This window comes from Schistocerca serialis, chromosome 1 (genome assembly GCF_023864345.2).
Source record: "Schistocerca serialis cubense isolate TAMUIC-IGC-003099 chromosome 1, iqSchSeri2.2, whole genome shotgun sequence".
Classification (NCBI taxonomy): domain Eukaryota; kingdom Metazoa; phylum Arthropoda; class Insecta; order Orthoptera; family Acrididae; genus Schistocerca; species Schistocerca serialis.
The window spans coordinates 26,936,727-26,954,576 of record NC_064638.1 but is presented as its reverse complement, the minus strand read 5'-3'; the positions used below and the strand labels follow the sequence as shown (position 1 = coordinate 26,954,576).

Here is a 17,850-nt window from a genome sequence, read left to right as displayed (position 1 = left end):
AATTGATGGGAAAAAGACTCAGTTGATCGGTCATTTGGAGGGAAATCGATTGCTGTGTATGGAATATTGTTTTAGGGGATTCAAGGCAGTGTATGGAATATATGGAAATTCGTGGAGAGGAAGGATCTCATAACAGGAAACTCAAGGGTATATTGTTTATTTATAAAAAATTCAACTTGTGGGGATTGGATTTCTCTTGCTCATCATTCTCTGCTATTGGGAAATACGTAGGTATCGGAAGAAGCAGTTCCACGGGGCAAACATGTTGCATAACCTAATGACCAGCGCTGTACTCTGGGAGTCTTAACCTAATGTTTGGGCATTTGTCCGCATTTAACCAATTGTTCTGTTAAGTGATTTTCCACATCACCCCTATTTCCTTAAACTATTGTACAGCCTTTGATACCAAATTAATTAATCAGTTATGTCCTCCCACCATTTTCTGGTACACTTTTCGAATTTCACATGCTTTTGAAAGCCATTTCTGACGCATTCTTCTTTGTCACCCAACCCCTTAAACTATTGTACACCGTTTTACATAAAAATTACCCAAATTAACGTAGTGTTCTGGACTTAACCTGCTGTTCTCCTCCAAGTCACTCACTCATGCACATCCTCCCATTAACCATTTTACCACTAACACCATGTTGAAAAAAATTTATGCATATTAATTAATTCGATATTCTTCACATGTACGGGGCAGTTTTGTTTTTAAATTCACGACATCCTATTGATCGGCCAAAGCGAATGGAATATAGTTTAAACAAATGATCGCTGATAAGAAACACATCCCGCCATTCAAGACCCAATACCAACACTGCACATGTCCCCAGGAGCTGGGATGCACCGGCGGTGCACATGAAGTGATGACGTGGTTGTCAGCTGAAAAGTGACATATTGATGTCAGTTCGGGTCTCGCAAGGATGAGGCAGTGGCATCTCTTTCATACTTGACACATGAGAAATTCCTGTCAAAATACGTGTTCACCTTGGCACCTTTGCTGGCTGGATGATCCATAGCTGCAGTGCAGGTCCAGCGCCGAGAGAGATGTTCCAGTGACTCCCAGAATAGCACAGGGTGCATTGTTCCTAGTGATCCTAAGAGGACAGCCCACTTGTCACTGAATTTACCTGTCAAACTGCTGCTGCTGCCGGTGTGGGAGCAATGTCAGCCATTATTTTCTGCAGATGAGACTTTCAGCAGCAAAATTATTTTGCACAGATTGTTAAATTGCACTGACAGTTAAACCCCTAAAAGTTAAATATTACGACTGCTTAAACCTCACCTCATTAATATCACTCATCTTCAGGAAAACTTAAGTCATTTGTGACATGGACAACCTTTGTATACATATATGTGTGTAATGCAATAGGGGATAGGGTCTTTTTTGTAAACAACAACAAAGATGTATGGTGAATAATTTTTTTCTTGATTTATTTAGTTCACACATACAATATAATTCTCGAGGTACAATATAGTATTCTTGAGGTTCAAATCGACTCTGCTAATCCAATGCAGAATTACTTTTAAGTTATACGCTACAGCAGTAACACAGGTAGGAATTTTTTGTTTTTTCTAAATCTATGCTAAAAACTAAGGTGGAGATACTTTCTTTACTTCTACAGCTAAATTCCACAGCCCCAGTAGCATAGCTTTTACAATAATTCTGAGAGACTGCACAGAATCTAATTTCAACAGTCCACAATAGCAACGATTTTTACAATAACAATTTTGTTGCAGTTGTAAACAAAGTATCTCCACATTAATTTTAAGCGTAGATTTATAAAAAAAGTCTCACTTGTGTTACTGTTGTAGCGTGTAAGTTAAAAGTATTTCTGCGTTGGGATAGCAGAGTCGATTTGTACCTCAAGAATACTATATTGTACCTCAAGAATTCGATTGTACCTCAAGAGCTATATTGTATTTGTGTGAACTGAATAAACCAAGAAAAAATTATTCACCATACATCTTTCTTATTTAGAAAAAAACCCTATCCCCTATTGCCTTATGTACGTATATGTATACAAAGGTTGTGCATGTCTCAAATGACAATAGTTTTCCTGAAGATGAGTGCTATTAAGGAGGTGAAGTTTAAGCAATCGTAATATTTAATTGTAGTTACACTGGTAAATATTTTCCGGGCTACCAATATTCCTGTAAGTCTTGTTGTATTTGATTATCTGTAGACAACTTTTGTGGGGTTTAACTGTCAGTGCAATTTAACGATCTGTGCAAAATAATCTTGCTGCTGAAAGTCTCATCTGCAGAAAATAATGGCTGACAGTGCTCCCACGCCGGCAGCAGGAGTTTGACAGGTGAAGGGTATCGATTTAATTAATATGCATAAATTTTTTGTATCAAGATGGTGTTAATGGTACAATAGTTATGGGAGAGTGTGCGTGAGTGAGTGACTTGGAGCTAAACAACAAGGTTAAGTGCAGAACACTACGTTAATTTGGGTAATTTTTATGTAAAACGGTGTACAATAGTTTAAGGGGTTGGGTGACAAAGAAGAATGCGTCAGAAATGGCTTTCAAAAGCATGTGAAATTCGAAAAGTGTACCAGAAAATGGTGGGAGGACATAATTGATTAATTAATTTGGTATCAAAGGCTGTACAATAGTTTAAGGAAATAGGGGTGATGTGGAAAATCACTTAACAGAACAATTGGTTAAATGCGGACAAATGCCCAAACATTAGGTTAAGACTCCCAGAGTACAGCGCTGGTCATTAGGTTATGCAACATGTTTGCCCCGTGGAACTGCTTCTTCCGATACCTACGTGTTTCCCAATAGCAGAGAATGATGAGCAAGAGAAATCCAATCCTCACAAGTTGAATTTTTTATAAATAAACAATATACCCTTGAGTTTCCTGTTATGAGATCCTTCCTCTCCACGAATTTCCATATATTCCATACACTGCCTTGAATCCCCTAAAACAATATTCCATACACAGCAATCGATTTCCCTCCAAATGACCGATCAACTGAGTCTTTTTCCCATCAATTTCCGAGAGGGAGGGGAGGTGGGTTTACCAGAGGCGAAGGGTTGATTAATCGATCAATTTAATTAAGTAGTTAATCAAGTTGATAAGAGTGATAGGGGTCTATTCCAGCAACTCGGAACTGAAAGTGTACATGTAGCAGGAAGGGGCGAAGGGGCGGAGGGGGAGAGGCAGGGGAACAATAGGTTAAGTGTCTGTCAATCAAAAGGAAGGATCCTTTTTAGCAGAACAATAAGTTAAGTACTTGTCAATCAAAGGAGAACAATAGGTTAAGTACCTGTCAATCAAAGAAGGACAATAGGTTTGCCTGTGAGTGCATACCTTTGATTGACAGGTACTTAACCTGTTGTTCTGCTAAAAGATTCCTTCCTTTTGATTGACAGACACTTAACCTATTGTCCCCCCCCCCCTCCTACTCCCCTCCCCCCCCCCCCCCCCCTCAGGAAACCTCACCCCTCACTGTTACAGGTACTCTTTCAGGTCTGAGTTTTTGGATAGCCCCTCTTGCTCTTATCAATTTGATTTGCTACTTAATTAAGTTGATCAATTAATTAACCCCCTGCCTCTGGTAAACCACTTCCCCTCCCACCCAGAAATTGGCAGATAAAAGACTCAGTTGATCGATCATTTGGAGGGAATTCGATTGTAGTGTATGGAATATTGTTCAAACAATTTAGACATTGTGTGGAATATTGTTTATTTAAACAATTTAGGGGATTCAAGGCAGTGTATGAAATATATAGAAATTGGTGGAGAGGAGGGATCTCGTAACAGGAAATTCATGAGTATATTGTTTATTTATATAAAATTCAGTTTGTGGGGTTGGATTTCTCTTGCTCATCATTCTCTGCTAATTGGTAAGAAGCAATTACATGTGGCAAACATGTTGCATAACCTAATGTTTGGCACTGTACTCTGGTTGTGTTAAGCTAACGTTTGGGCATTTGTCAGCACTTAACCTAATGTTCTGTTAAGTGGTTTTTCATGTCACCCCCATTCCCTTAAACTATTGTACTGCCTTTGATACCAAATTAAATAATTAGTTTTGTCCTCCCACCATTTTGTGGTACACCTTTCGAATTTCACATGCTTTTGAACGCAATTTATGGTGCATTCTTCTTTGTCATCCACCCCTTAAACTATTGTACAGCATTTCACATAAAAATTATGCAACTTAACCTATTGTTCTGCATTTAACCTGCTGTTCTGCTCCATGTCACCCACTCACGCACACCCTTCCCTTAACTATTTTACCTCTAACACCACGTTGATATAACAAATTTATGCAAATTTATTAAATCGGTAATCCTCACATGTGTGGGGTAGTTTTTTTAATTCTTAGCATCCTATTCGTCGGTGAAATCGATGGTATGTAATTTAAAAAAAAGATCACTAATAAAAAGCACATCTCGACACTTGACACCCGACACCAACACTGCCAACCTCGCACACGTCCCCAGGAATTGGGATGCATCGGCGGCCCATGCAGAGTGACGACGCAGTCGTCAGTTGCCAAGCGACGCGTTGGTGTCAGTTTGAGTCCTGCAAGGATGAGGCAGCAGCATCTCTTTCATACTTGACACCTGAGAAATTCCTGTCGAAATACGTGTTCACCTAGACACCATTGCTGGCCCGATGATGCATACCTGCCGTGCGGATTCAGCGCCGAGAGAGATGTTCCAATGATTCCCAGAACAGCGCAGGGCGCATTGTTCCTAGCGATCCTAACGGTACAGCCCGTCCGTCACTGAATTTACTCGTCAAACTGCTGCTGCTGCTGCCGCTGCCGGTGTGCGAGCACCGTCAGCCATTGTTTTCTGTAGACGAGACTTTCAGCAGCAAAATTATTTTCCACAGACAGTTAAACCTTGCCAAAGTTTTCTACCGAGCATCAAATACATACAAGACTCACAAGAATATTGGGAGCCAGGAATATATTTACCAGTGTAACTACAATTAAATATTACGATTGCTGCTACAGTCTGACACCGATCTATGTACGGGTAATGTCTCCTCTTGACGGCTGTGGTTCTCGAATGAATCTCAGTATCTGTAGCACACATAATTTTCCACGTAAAAATCTCTCTCATACCTTCGCGGTTATCGATGCGCTGAATCTGTACATCCCTCACTATAGGACACACACTCATCTCTCTGATCATGCCACAACATAAGCCACAGTAACTTTACACTGCAACATATACGAATTTCAGACAAACAGTGCAGTTATCTTCTATATCTGTCAGCGCTCGAAAAAATTATGGTACGCCTACACGCACACTGGCTATATGTCTCGATTCTCCTCATTCCTAGGAAATTATCTGACAAATTCTTTGAATCAGCGCTTCTGGAAGGTGCTTCATCTTGCCAAGATTCTCTCAAACAAGTGTTATGAAGGACAGGCGTCCGGCACCATGTGTACCGCACCCACGGATGTAATGCTTGGAAAGACATAACTGACGCATGTTGATGTACCATAATCAACATCACTATCGATAGAACAACAAGGGAAATGCGAGGGTACGCTTAGGGGTGCCGATGACGGGACATATTGTTACAGCCATATTGCCTGCCCTGTTGAACACTTGCATTGCTGTATTGTGCAGCCATTTACGAAAAGAATCTATCACCACTTACGTTCGTATATACTCCTCAGTGCGTTGAAATCACAATTCATATAGGTACGAAAAGGGGGTCACTATACTTTCAACTACCTAGTTTCAACTACTTTTCAAGTTCATTCGACTACCCACTTTCCACAACTGAAATACATGCCCATGGATCACTGTATATAGGAAATGTGTTAGAAATTTTGGTAGATTAGCGAATAAGACAAGCAAATATTCTAGTACCAAATATTTATTAACTTTTGCATTGACATTTACGTACTGAAAACAAGTGTTTCCTTATTTTTGTTAGATGTAGCTTTAATAATGTTCAATTTAATTTTTAACTTATAACTTAAATCCACATTTGAATCATTTATTTCTTTCTCCAGCCAGTAATTTGGCGAATACAGAGAAAGTATGTTTTCGAACTCCAGCATAATCTAATTTTTTTCCTGTAAACTACCTCTTTTATGGCATTGACAATTAGTTGTGTTCCTTCTGGCAGTTCTTCTAGACGAGAGAATTCGGGGACTTTAATAATTTTTCCTCTTATTTCCTGTATGACACTGTTGTTATGACACTCCACATCTTCCTGGGTGTAAGCTGCAAGTTCTTCTGCTGCACATTCTTGCGGTATTTCGGTATGGAACTTTGTTTACAACTCTTGCAAACGAATTGCTATTAAAGGTTGTTATTCCGTTGCTTTTAAGCACTGCAAACGGTTGTTCTGTTGCTAAGTGTTTGACATCGAGCCCACCACACTTCGATATAATGTATCCATCCTTTTTAAGCAGCTCTAAGGAGGAATGGAGTTTGATAAACAGACTTTTCGTGTGTCTTTTAACATAGTAAACATGCTCCAGTCCGTCGTTTTCGGCCAGTACTCCAACATATGGCTACTTAGCACTACTCTTTACGGTAAAACCCTATTATCTTGTATTCCCTAATCGTAGCTAGATTTCTCCATATTCTGTGTTTGAAGCCATACGTAAACCTAGCCTGCACATCCGCTGTAGCCTCTTCCTTTATAGCAGTTGTCTTATCTGTATACTCTAATTTTCTTTACTTCGATGTCTTCCATTTCCAGTTTTCTTTTCCGTGCAGATAACACTTTAACTGTACTTAAAGGTGTAATGTCTTAGGACTTGTGGAATAACGTTGCTCGTGTCAACCAGTCCCAGTTCTGCAACATCTGTATCGGACTGTGTTGTGGATCGCCAAGACCGAAACAATCTCGACAAGAGCGCTCAAATATGAACGTTACGTTCTCTGCGTTCGTCGATTGTTTACTGCCAAGTGCACTATTAGTTCTTGCCTGAGATCGAACGATCCATAATGACTACTGCCGCTTGACTGAAGGAATCCAGAAAGAAACACCGGCTTTGTGGCGAAACAAATGATGGCATTTGCAGCACAGAAACGCACGAGTTGACCCCTCGTTGGCCGTTCGTGAAATTTTGGCCCAAAGCGGTACTACAGGGCGTCGAGAAATTAAGTATCCATTTTCTACAAATACATACTTTAGGAGTGGGTTGGATTTGTTAAATCATTAGTGGTGCAGGTAACATATTTTGTGTCTACTTTGCTACCTGATATCGTGCAGTAATCGCATGCCATCAATTAAACGTGTTTCATTGTTTGCAGTGTGAGTGTGCAAAATGTTTACCGTGGGAAATAAGATCACGATTGTGACGTGGAGGCTACGGAGGTCGTCGTACGATGACATTCGGATGAGGTTTCAGCGCAAATTCCATCGCGATGTTCCCACCGATAAAAAAAAAGCGCACATTGGTAAAGAAGTTGAGCCGCACTCGACCGCTAGCAAGAGGGCCCGGACGAGGTCGTCCGTCCACGTACGACGGAAGGTGCGGCGTCTGTCAGTGGAACTGAACATTCCGATGTACTTGAAGGAAGAAGCCGTACGACGTGAAGGTTCTCCGCCATGGGCAAGAAGAAGATTTTGCAGACTGTGTAGCCACGTGCATCGACCTGCCCCTCGTTGGAGATCCTGAATCACACCTTATTCAGGGATGGAGTGACCTTCCACATTTGTGGAAAGGTTAACAGGCGTAACTGCGTTATCTGCGCTAACACACCACCAGTGGAACATGCGAGACTCTCACGAGCTTCATGTTTGGATGGGCACCACGTGTGACAAGTTTTACGGACCGTTTTGAGTGAAGTAGCGTACTTAGGCATGTGATACGTGATACAAACCGGACCCAATAGGAAGGACCAGGCCCCTTTGCTTTTTTTCTTTTATCACTCGTTTATTACATCAGAGAAATACACATTTTAAGACAAAATTTAACTGCATGAAATATTGCTCCCAGTAAAGGTTAACATAAACAGTGACAAAACTTAGTTCTCTTAAGGGTTTCTACTGGGAACAAATTTTAAGGAGGCAATGTAAGGTTTATATCAATTTAGCTCCAACACGTAGCTAGTAATTGAATCACGACACAGACACTTTAACAGTTTCGGCAACAAATAAATAGCGTGAATTTGTACTCACAGCAACCAACTAATCAACAGCCTTGCCATTGAATAAGCAGTAGGCCATTTGGAACGAATTAGCAACACCCATCAATTAGGGGAGTTAACACCAACAGTTTTTCATTTTCTTGCTCCCCATTAAATAAACAAACTTACAGCAAGTAAGTGAATAACAAATCAAACACACTTCGCTCCACTCAAACTCTTCAGTGGAAGCCAAGCCAAAATGAAGATTCCATTAACTGACTAGCACTGAAGTTACACTAAAGCTCATCTGTGTGTTCCCAGACACACATGGGGCAGACTTATACAAGACAAGATTTTGAAGGGAGCACATCAGTAAAACCGGTAGTGGAGCTAACTCGTGCCACTGAAAATTAAGGAACTAGACCGGGGTGGTATACAATAAGGTTGCCTTAGTGCTATACTGCGCTCCAAAATATTAATTCAAATGGCCAATTGGAAATTAAGTGCACATAAACCAGCATTAATTAACGAGGAGTGACACCAGGTCGCCCGAAGGGATGACAACACTTAATTGAAGAGACGAATGCCGGAGGCGGCAGTAACATCAAACACCATATCTGAGTTTTAACCAGGAGTCACTTCCCGCTATACAAGTAAACATTTAACCAAGCACAAGGAAGGAACCCCCAAAGAGAAAATTAAAATAAAAGCCCCCAAAAGATTATAAAGGACAGGGAACCCCAACTATTTAAATTTAAAAGAATTTGTTCTCCCCAAAGGCAGTGTAAACGCGAGGGCGACACTTAAGAGGCCACCAAAATTGGTTACAAAAGGTCTTATACATTTGCTCCTTTTCTTTGAAAGAAACACAAGGCTGCTTAACTTCTGCTGGACGTCCGGTATGGTTCGTGTAGGATACACCAGGCAGCAACCCAAGCTAGGCGGTCGCAAGGCACGGCGAGCAAAATCAGGAGAGCAGACAGGCAGGCAGCCAACACGTATCCTCCGTCCTGAACCGGCAGACCGCGTACAACCAACTCCACTATACGTGGTTGCTTCCCACCTCGTACCTCGCGGCGTCTCCGCAGGTAGCCCGAGCAAACGTCAACTGACGCTCGCCCCGCGAATGCGGAAAACAAGGCGAGCAAAGATAAGAAACATCGAAGGATCGATAATGGACATCCAAGAGACTGGCGCGCCAGTAGCGAGCACCACGGCTCAGCATGCTCAGAAAATTTTTGTTGCCACAGCTTATCCGGAATCGATTTCGGGATACAGTTTACTTTCAGCGAGATGGGGCACCGTGTCTTTATGCCTCAGATGTTGGCTCGTCCCCGAATTCCGAGTTCCCTGGGCGACGGGTTGCACGTGGAGGTCCCTCGCCGTGGGCAGCACGTTCCCCTGACCTCACGCCGACGGACATTTTTGTTTGGGGATTTGGGGATTTATCGAAGGACGTGTGTTCGGCCGGCGCAATATCACACTGCGGCAGGTCAGGAACCACATTGCACGAGCTACTGCTGCTGCCAAATGCTTCAGAACGTGTTCCGCGCCACTGCTCAAAAATGGGAAGCGTGTCGTGATATTGGTGGTGAACGTGTCGAAAGTAATCACTAATAAACGTGTGCCGTAGCAAATATTGCAAGTTCCATCACTATTTGTACAAAATAGATTCTAAATTTCTGGATACGCCGTGTAATGATGCCCCAGCTTCCGTATCCTTTGGCCCTAAAATGGAGACAGCTTTAAAGGGTCCGTCCCTTTACGGGCATAAATGTGATCGAAAAGGCAGGACTGAGAGATCTAAATGCTATCCCGAAGACTGACTTGCACAAATATTTGAGCGGTTATAAAAAGCACCGGCACAAGTGAATCGGAGACTGTTTTGGAGGGCCAGTCTTGTAGCCGAGCGGTTCTAGGCGCTTCAGTCTGGAACCGCGCGATCGCTACGGTTGCAGGTTCGAATCCTGCCTCGGGCATGGATGTGTGTGATGTCCTTAGGTTAGTTATGTTTAAGTAGTTCTAAGTTCTAGGGGACTGATGACCTCAGATGCTAAGTCCCATAGTGCTCAGAGCGATTTGAAGCATTTTTTTGTTTGTTTGTTTGTTTTGGAGGGGTTAACGTGGGTATAGAGTAATAAGTGAAAACAGAAATTTGTGGACACTGTGTGGAGACGGGTGTGGTGGCGATGTTGCAGGGTGAACGACCGCATCATCTCGGCGAACGGCGTGTCGCTGGAGAACGTGGAGTACGCGACGGCGGTGCAGGTGCTGCGCGACTCCGGCTCGACGGTGTCGCTGGCGGTGCGCCGGCGCGTCGTGCTGCCCGGCTGCCCGCCGCCCCCGCCGCCCCCGCACGGCGCCGCGCACGCGCAGACGCTCAAGCTCTGCCTCACCAAGGCCAGCAAGAAGGACGGCAAGTAGCCATCTGACTGTCATGTGCTCCTCGTCTAGGATAAGAATGTGGGGCAAGGGTTATCTGCACATTTCTGCGAAGTGGATGAGGGTGTAAATGGCGGGAGAACTATCTTCAGCGCTCGATACTATCGTAAAAGCTTTATTTTTGAAAGTGCAGGAGAGTTTGAGGGAGGCATCTGCCGCCATAGGCCGTGCTCCCGAATAGTACAGGACGACTGGAAGCATAAGGTGGCGCCGGAAGAGGAGTTTGCAACCCACTTCCTACACCATTCGGGAGAGAAAGTACAGTCTTTGTTTGCAGCTTTTTTGAGGTGTTTATTCCAGGTAAGATGTCTGTCAGTTTACAGGCCTAAATACGGTAACGACTCAAACCGAGGCAATGGAGAGATGCCGCTCTGCGAGTTTCACCTAGGTCGTAAAAAAATATTAAGCACCAAAGTAACTTTCGCGCAATGTATCATTCCTAAGTGACACAGATCGATGGAACTTGGGCGATGTATAGAAAGTACTGCTACAGTGTAGTATAGAAGGTAACTCGAAGAAATACCTAATGAGACGACACTTGTAGTGAAGTACAATAATTACAGTGAAGTCACCACGATCTACGGTGACCCGCCGCATATTACGGACCGCAGTAGGGCATCCTGTGCAACGCCTCCCGTGCACCACGCTGGCGAGGAGTTCTCGCGGAGGGCGCCCTGTGGCTGCAGCGGCGCCGTCGACAGCTGCCGGGCGGCCGTCTGTGCACTTGGCTGCGCCACAGCCCGCCTCCCGAGCGCTCCCCACACGTGTTCCACGGGGAACGGACAGGCCGCTCCGTCCGCCGGATATCATCATTACAACTCCTCCACCTGCGATCGCGCATTGTCATCCGTAAACGACACGTCACGGCCGAAAACACGTGTGCTGAAGGAGTGCGGCATCTCGGTAACGGTGCATCGTGTTGAAAGATGTGCGGTGTTCCCGAGAGCACAGTGACTTGGAAGACGAGGAGAGGGCTCGCGTGATAAGCAGACTCAGTCTCCGTACTAACTCTGCACGCATTCTCGTGTGGCGAGAGGCGGGAAAACACGATACACCCAGAAACACTGTCCAGCGTGATCGTTTTAGTAGTACAGGTCCTGTGGTGACGGAAGACATGATGTCGCACGGGCCCGCCGACTTCCAAATCTCTGAATACACAGTACACTCTCCGATCGCAGTATACTCCTTCCTCCGAGGCAGTATTCGTCTGTGACGTCATTTGTTTCGATGACAGTGCGCAACCGCATCGGACAGCACAGGTGGAGCAGCACTTGGAGCGAGAGGAGATTCAGCGACTGCACTGGCCTTGCCCCCCCCCCCCCCCCGCACACACACACACACACACACACACACACACACACTTTTCCTCGAGGACCGTCCAGCAGCTGCAAAGCGCGCCGCTGGAGTAACGTAACGCCCTGCCACAACAATTCCTTACGATCCGTATGGGCAGCACGGGAGAACGTTCCAGACCATGCGTGGTCGTTCGTGGTAATCACACGTTCCATTCAGAACCGTGACCGGCCTTTAGCATTCTCCAGGGGACAATCGTAATTCCCGATGGCTTCACGTGTAATCATTGTGTTTGAATAAAAGTCTCATTTGTGTTTGCCTCAATCCGTATTTCTTTCAGTTACCTTCTACTTTCATTGACCTGTGTTACTTTCCAGTGATTTCGTTTTCAAGTTTTGCACACCAGTCTAAGTAGCGTGGCATTTGTCGGGTAAATTTTCGCCTCATAAATGCTGCACTTCGCGTAATTTTGTGCAGGTGATGCTATAACTTATATGGATGACAAGAAGGTTGCGACAAGTCCCAATTGTTGCTCTATCGTCGGCGTAGGGAGCTAGTCACCGCCGACCTGTTTTCCTGCCTTTCGTGTAAATACTGTACACGACAGGACGTAAGATTGAACATTGCGGTAGTCCTGTCTCAGTCGAATGTATGTAGCTGGCTCGAATATCATTTCTCTCGAAAAAGGAAGGAGGTAATAATCTCGATTTTGTGCTCTGGGCATTTAAGTCCATCAAGTTCGTGGGTACGTCCATCGTGCCAGAAGATGTCAGATGCCTTTTCTACGTCCAGGAATTCTCCTCCTATTGATTCTTTCTTTGCTGTGGCCAAATCCGAGGGATTGTTGTATAGAAGGTCTTTGTTGGCTTTCGGAACAAATAGGGTGCGTATATGGTTAGGATGAGGCGATTTGTGGTTCCCTTGAGCTTCATCAGGCCGCGTACTGCCAACTCGCTAACGGGCGTGAATTCTATTGTTCGGCTCATATTTCTTATCCAAGTCATTCGTCTGGTTATTTTTCTCTTCTCGACTAATTTCGCTGAGAAGTGAGAAAACGTTGTCAAGAAGAACAAAGTTTTGTCAGGTAGTTCACATGGTACAGGTATTGGCCAACTGTAGCAGGATGAAGTAGGGTCAGGTTACCAGGTCACAAGTTTCTTCAAATCTAGTGCAAGTCTGGGTCAGGTGATAGAGGATGTATAAGTTCGCATTGCAAAGACTTCACAAAGGAAGACACCGTGGAAATAGCGAGTGGGGCAGGCAACAGCATAGACAGGGACCCTAATTATCCAATTGAGGGTGGCCTGCTAAAGATAGCTTCAGGAGCGAGACATACTGGTGTTGGACTCGTATCTGTTCTGAGCCGCCTTGATCGGCCTCATTCAAATTCTTCAGTAAGGAGGCTTCATTTAGAGGTCAAACGCCTGTTTGGATCAGCTATGGGGTCTCACATCAGTGTGGTTCCTGTTGACTCTATCGGTAGGTGGAACTATAATGGGCACGGCCTTCCTCTCAACAGGAAAGGGAAGCGAAAACTGTCTGGGTTAATAGCAAATAACTTAGGGCTTGGGGGCACTATCGCATGTCGTAAAGTATCAGTGGTTGCAAGTAACAGAACAGCCGACAGGGTCGGCAGAAACAAAAGATGTTGAGTGACAGGTTCAAAATTACATTGACATTAATCAAACGGGCAGCCAGAAAGCAAATGTTAATGTACACAACTCATGCAAACAGCCCCTGACTGAAACTGGAGATATTCAAAAACTGACAGAAAAATTAGGTTCATCCAGCGGTAATTCAGTTAGTGCACAATATCAGTTAGCCTTATTGCATCATAATATCTGAGGACTAAGGGCTAAGCTTAATGAGTTGCTTATTTGTGTTGAAGAATTAGGGTTGAGCAAACCAATTGATATAATCTCCATCTCTGAACATCATGTGACCACTGGTATGGATATGTTAAATGGTAGAGCATCCAGGTTAGCTTCTTTCTGTACAGAAAATATGGAGAAAGGAGGAGTTGCCAAGTGTTTTAATTTCGAGAATATTCGTATTAATAAATTTTACCCAGATCACAACTAGAAGCATGTGCAACACAAGTAGTATTTCATAATAAGTCCTTTACGATAGTAAGTATATATATATATATATATATATATATATATATATATATATATATATATAGCATAGTCAGGAAACTTGTAAAAAACCTGCTAGCTCTGTTTTCTCATCTCGCAGTAAAAAAACAAGGAAATAGTGGTTGGTGGTGACTTAAGTGTGGTTTTATTGAAAAGCTCTCTTAGTGAACAATTGTTGCAGTTGGTAATACTGATGTCCAATTTAATTCCTGCTGTGAACTTTGAAACTAGGGTATGTAAATGCTCAGAAACTGCCATTGGTAATACCTTTGTAGACAAATCTAGTGAAAAAAGTGATATCACAAAACCGTTAGTAAATGGGCTATCTGATCATGGCATGCAGTATCTTGTGTTAAATGATAAATCAGTAAAATATTGAGAATTTTGGGAGATTGCTCAAAGACATGAATTGGATAGAAGTTACAACACTTCTGACTCAAATGGAAAATACGAAACATTCATTAATAAAGTTACTTCCTCTTTTGAAAAACTGTTTTCCCATAACGGTAACTCAAATCACACAGAAGTCGAAAAATAAACCATGGATTACACAAGGAATAAGGAAATCATGTGGGACAAAAAGGAGACTGTGTCTGGTGTCTAGGAACAGCTCTGATGTTAACATTCTAATGCTTCACTAAGAATAATGCAAAATATTGAAGCAAGTAGTCCAGAAATTTAAGCAGCTTTATTATCAGAAGAAGATAATTACGCCAGGCAGCAAAATAAAGACTATATGGGATATAGCGAAGACAGAGACAGTTGAGGCCAAAAAGGAAGAGGTACAGATAGTCTAAAAATAAATGATACATTGGTAACAAGTGCATGTAGCATTACAAACCTCTTACACAAGTACTTTTTTCTGTTACTGGCAGCTTACGATTATCAGGTCCAGTAAACAGTGCAGTGGAATGTCTGAAACCAGTGTATACAATCAACGTCAGTGAAATGGAAATGACTCTCACGTCTCCCAGGGAAGCAACATCGATCATAAAATTCTTAAAATGAAAGTATTTTCGTTGTTATGAAAACATAACGAAGTTAATCAAAGAGTTGAGTAGTACCTTAAGTTATTTGTGTAACCAATCTCTTGTTAGCGGAACATTTCCAGACTGGCAAAAATATGCCGAAGTTAAGTCTCTTTGCAAGAAGGGGGATAAAGGGATACCATCAAACTATCGATCAATTTCACATCTTCTGGCTTTTTCAAAAATTTTTGACATGGTTGTGTTCAATTGTATTCTTAAGCATCTAACTACAGGTACACTACTGGCCATTAAAATTGCTACACCAAGAAGAAATGCAGATGATAAACGGGTATTGATTGGACAAATATATTATACTAGAACTCACACGTGATTACATTTTCACGCAATTTGGGTGGATAGATCCTGAGAAATCAGTACCCAGAACAACCACGTCTGGCCGTAATAACGGCCTTGATATGCCTGGGAATTCAGTCAAACAGAGCTTGGATGGTGTGTACAGGTACAGCTGCCCATGCAGCTTCAACACGATACCACAGTTCATCAAGAGTAGTGGCTGGCGTATTGTGACGAGCCAGTTGCTCGGCCACCATTGACCAGACGTTTTCAATTGGTGAGAGATCTGGAGAATGTGCTGGCCAGGGCAGCAGTCGAACATTTTCTGTATCCAGAAAGGCCCGTACAGGACCTGCAACATGCGGTCGTGCATTATCCTGCTGAAATGTAGGGTTTCGCAGGGACCGAATGAAGGGTAGAGCCACGGGTCGTAACACATCTGAAATGTAACGTCCACTGTTCAGAGTGCCGTCAATGCGAACAAGAGGTGACCGTGACGTGTAACCAATGCCACCACATACCATCACTCCGGGTCATACGCCAGTACGGCGATGACGAATACACGCTACCAATGTGCGTTCACCGCGATGTCGCGAAACACGGATGCGACCATCATGATGCTGTAAACAGAACCTGGATTCATCCGAAAAAATGACGTTTTGCCATTCGTGCACCCAGGTTCGTCGTTGAATACACCGTCGCTGGCGCTCCTGTCTGTGATGCAGCGTCAAGGGTAACCGCAGCCATGGTCTCCGAGCTGATTGTCCATGCTGCTGCAAACGTTGTCGAACTGTTCGTGCAGATGGTTGTTGTCTTGCAAACGTCACCATCTATTGACTCAGGGATCGAGACGTGGCTGCACGATCCGTTACAGCCATGCGCATAAGATGCCTGTCATCTAGACTGCTAGTGATACGAGGCCGTTGGTATCCAGCACGGCGTTCCGTATTACCCTCCTGAACCGACCGATTCCATATTCTGCTAACAGTCATTGGATCTCGACCAACGCGAGCAGCAATGTCACTATACGATAAACAGGAATCGCGATAGGCTACAATCCGACCTTTATCAAAGTCGGAAACGTGATGGTACGCATTTCTCCTGCTTACACGAGGCATCACAACAACGGTTCACCAAGCAACGCCGGTCAACTACTGTTTGTGTATGAGAAATCGGTTGGAAACTGTGGTGTAGCGATTTTAATGGCGAATAGTGTAATATATTGTCCAAGTCACAGTTTGGTATGGTGAAGGCTATTTACAAGTACAATGCGATTGTACTTACTTCCTTAGCTAACAAGTTAGGGGCTACTGACCTATGAAAAGACTTTGACTGTGTCAATCACAGCAGTCTCTTAAGTAAATTAGAATATTACGGTGTTACCTAACTATAGCAGGAAACAAAGGGTGTCATTGCGAAATACATGTGGAGTGAGCAATCAGTCTTCATCTGATTGGGAATAGATTGCATGTGGTGTTCCTCAAGGTTCCATCTTGGGTCTTGCACGCGTTAATGAGCTCTCGTGTTACATTTCCAGGTACTAACTTTGTTTTGTTTGCAGATGATACAAACATTGCAATAATTAAATAGCGAGTCAACTACAGATTTAGAAATGGCTGCTAATCAAAATTTCTGTGATATTAAAAAATGGTTTGAACCTAATTCGCTGTCACTAGACTTTGAAAAGACCTTCTGTATGCAGTTCAGGACCTGTAAGAGATTTCCTTCTAGCATCTGTATACCATATGAAGACATGCAGATCGAAGAGCTCGACAGTGTTAAATTTTTGGGATTACAACTCGATAATAAATTGGGTTGGGAAGGGCATACCACAGAATTGCTGAAGTACCTAAACAAATATCTGTATTTGCAGTGCGAAAGATGTCAGATGTAGGAGTTATAAATATAAATATACTTGCGTATTTTGCCTATTTTCATTCTATTACGTCATATGGAATCATATTCTGGGGTAACTCGCCAAACCAAACAAAAATCTTTAGAGTGCAAAAGCGTGAAATAAGACTGATTTGTGGTGTAAATTCAAGAACATCAAATAGAAAATAGAAAATTAGGTATCCTAACGACATATTCTCAGTATATTTATTCCTTAATGAAATTTGTTACAAGTAATGTGTCTATTTCCAACAGTACATAGAAGAAGAACAAACTAAATAGAGACCTAAAAACCACATACCTTGGTCCAAAAAGGGGTCAAATATTCAGGAACACACATTTTCAGTAATTTTCCAACAACCTTTAAAAATTTAGTTTCAGGTACCGCACAGTTTAAACAGAGTTTGACTTTTTGATAAGCAACGCCTACTCTATTGATGAACATCTTAACAGGGACTGTTAGACCAGCTTAAGTAAAAATGTCTGTTAGATTTCAGTTTTGACAGCACTTGGTCACAACAGTCAAGATTAGGTATTTTGTGTATGATAATTAAAAGTGTACAACTCTATTTCATTCTGACTGTGTATTAATTCTGTAAATATTAGTAGTTTCAGTTCAGTGTAATGTATTCACATATTTTGACGCTCTCCTGACAAATAATCAGAGAAGTAAATATTATATTAAA

The 17,850-nt window shown here is 42.9% G+C and overlaps 1 protein-coding gene across 6 annotated transcripts in view; it reads left to right on the top strand.

Moving 5' to 3' along the window:
- The window catches only part of LOC126461015 (tight junction protein ZO-1), a 724,130-nt gene that overhangs the window by 378,953 nt on the left and 327,327 nt on the right, over positions 1 to 17,850 (top strand). For all 6 annotated transcript variants that reach the window (XM_050095967.1, XM_050095964.1, XM_050095966.1 and 3 more), the window contains exon 3: positions 10,275 to 10,492. In XM_050095967.1, coding sequence (XP_049951924.1) covers positions 10,275 to 10,492 — 218 coding nt within the window. The remainder of the gene's footprint in view (positions 1 to 10,274; positions 10,493 to 17,850) is intronic.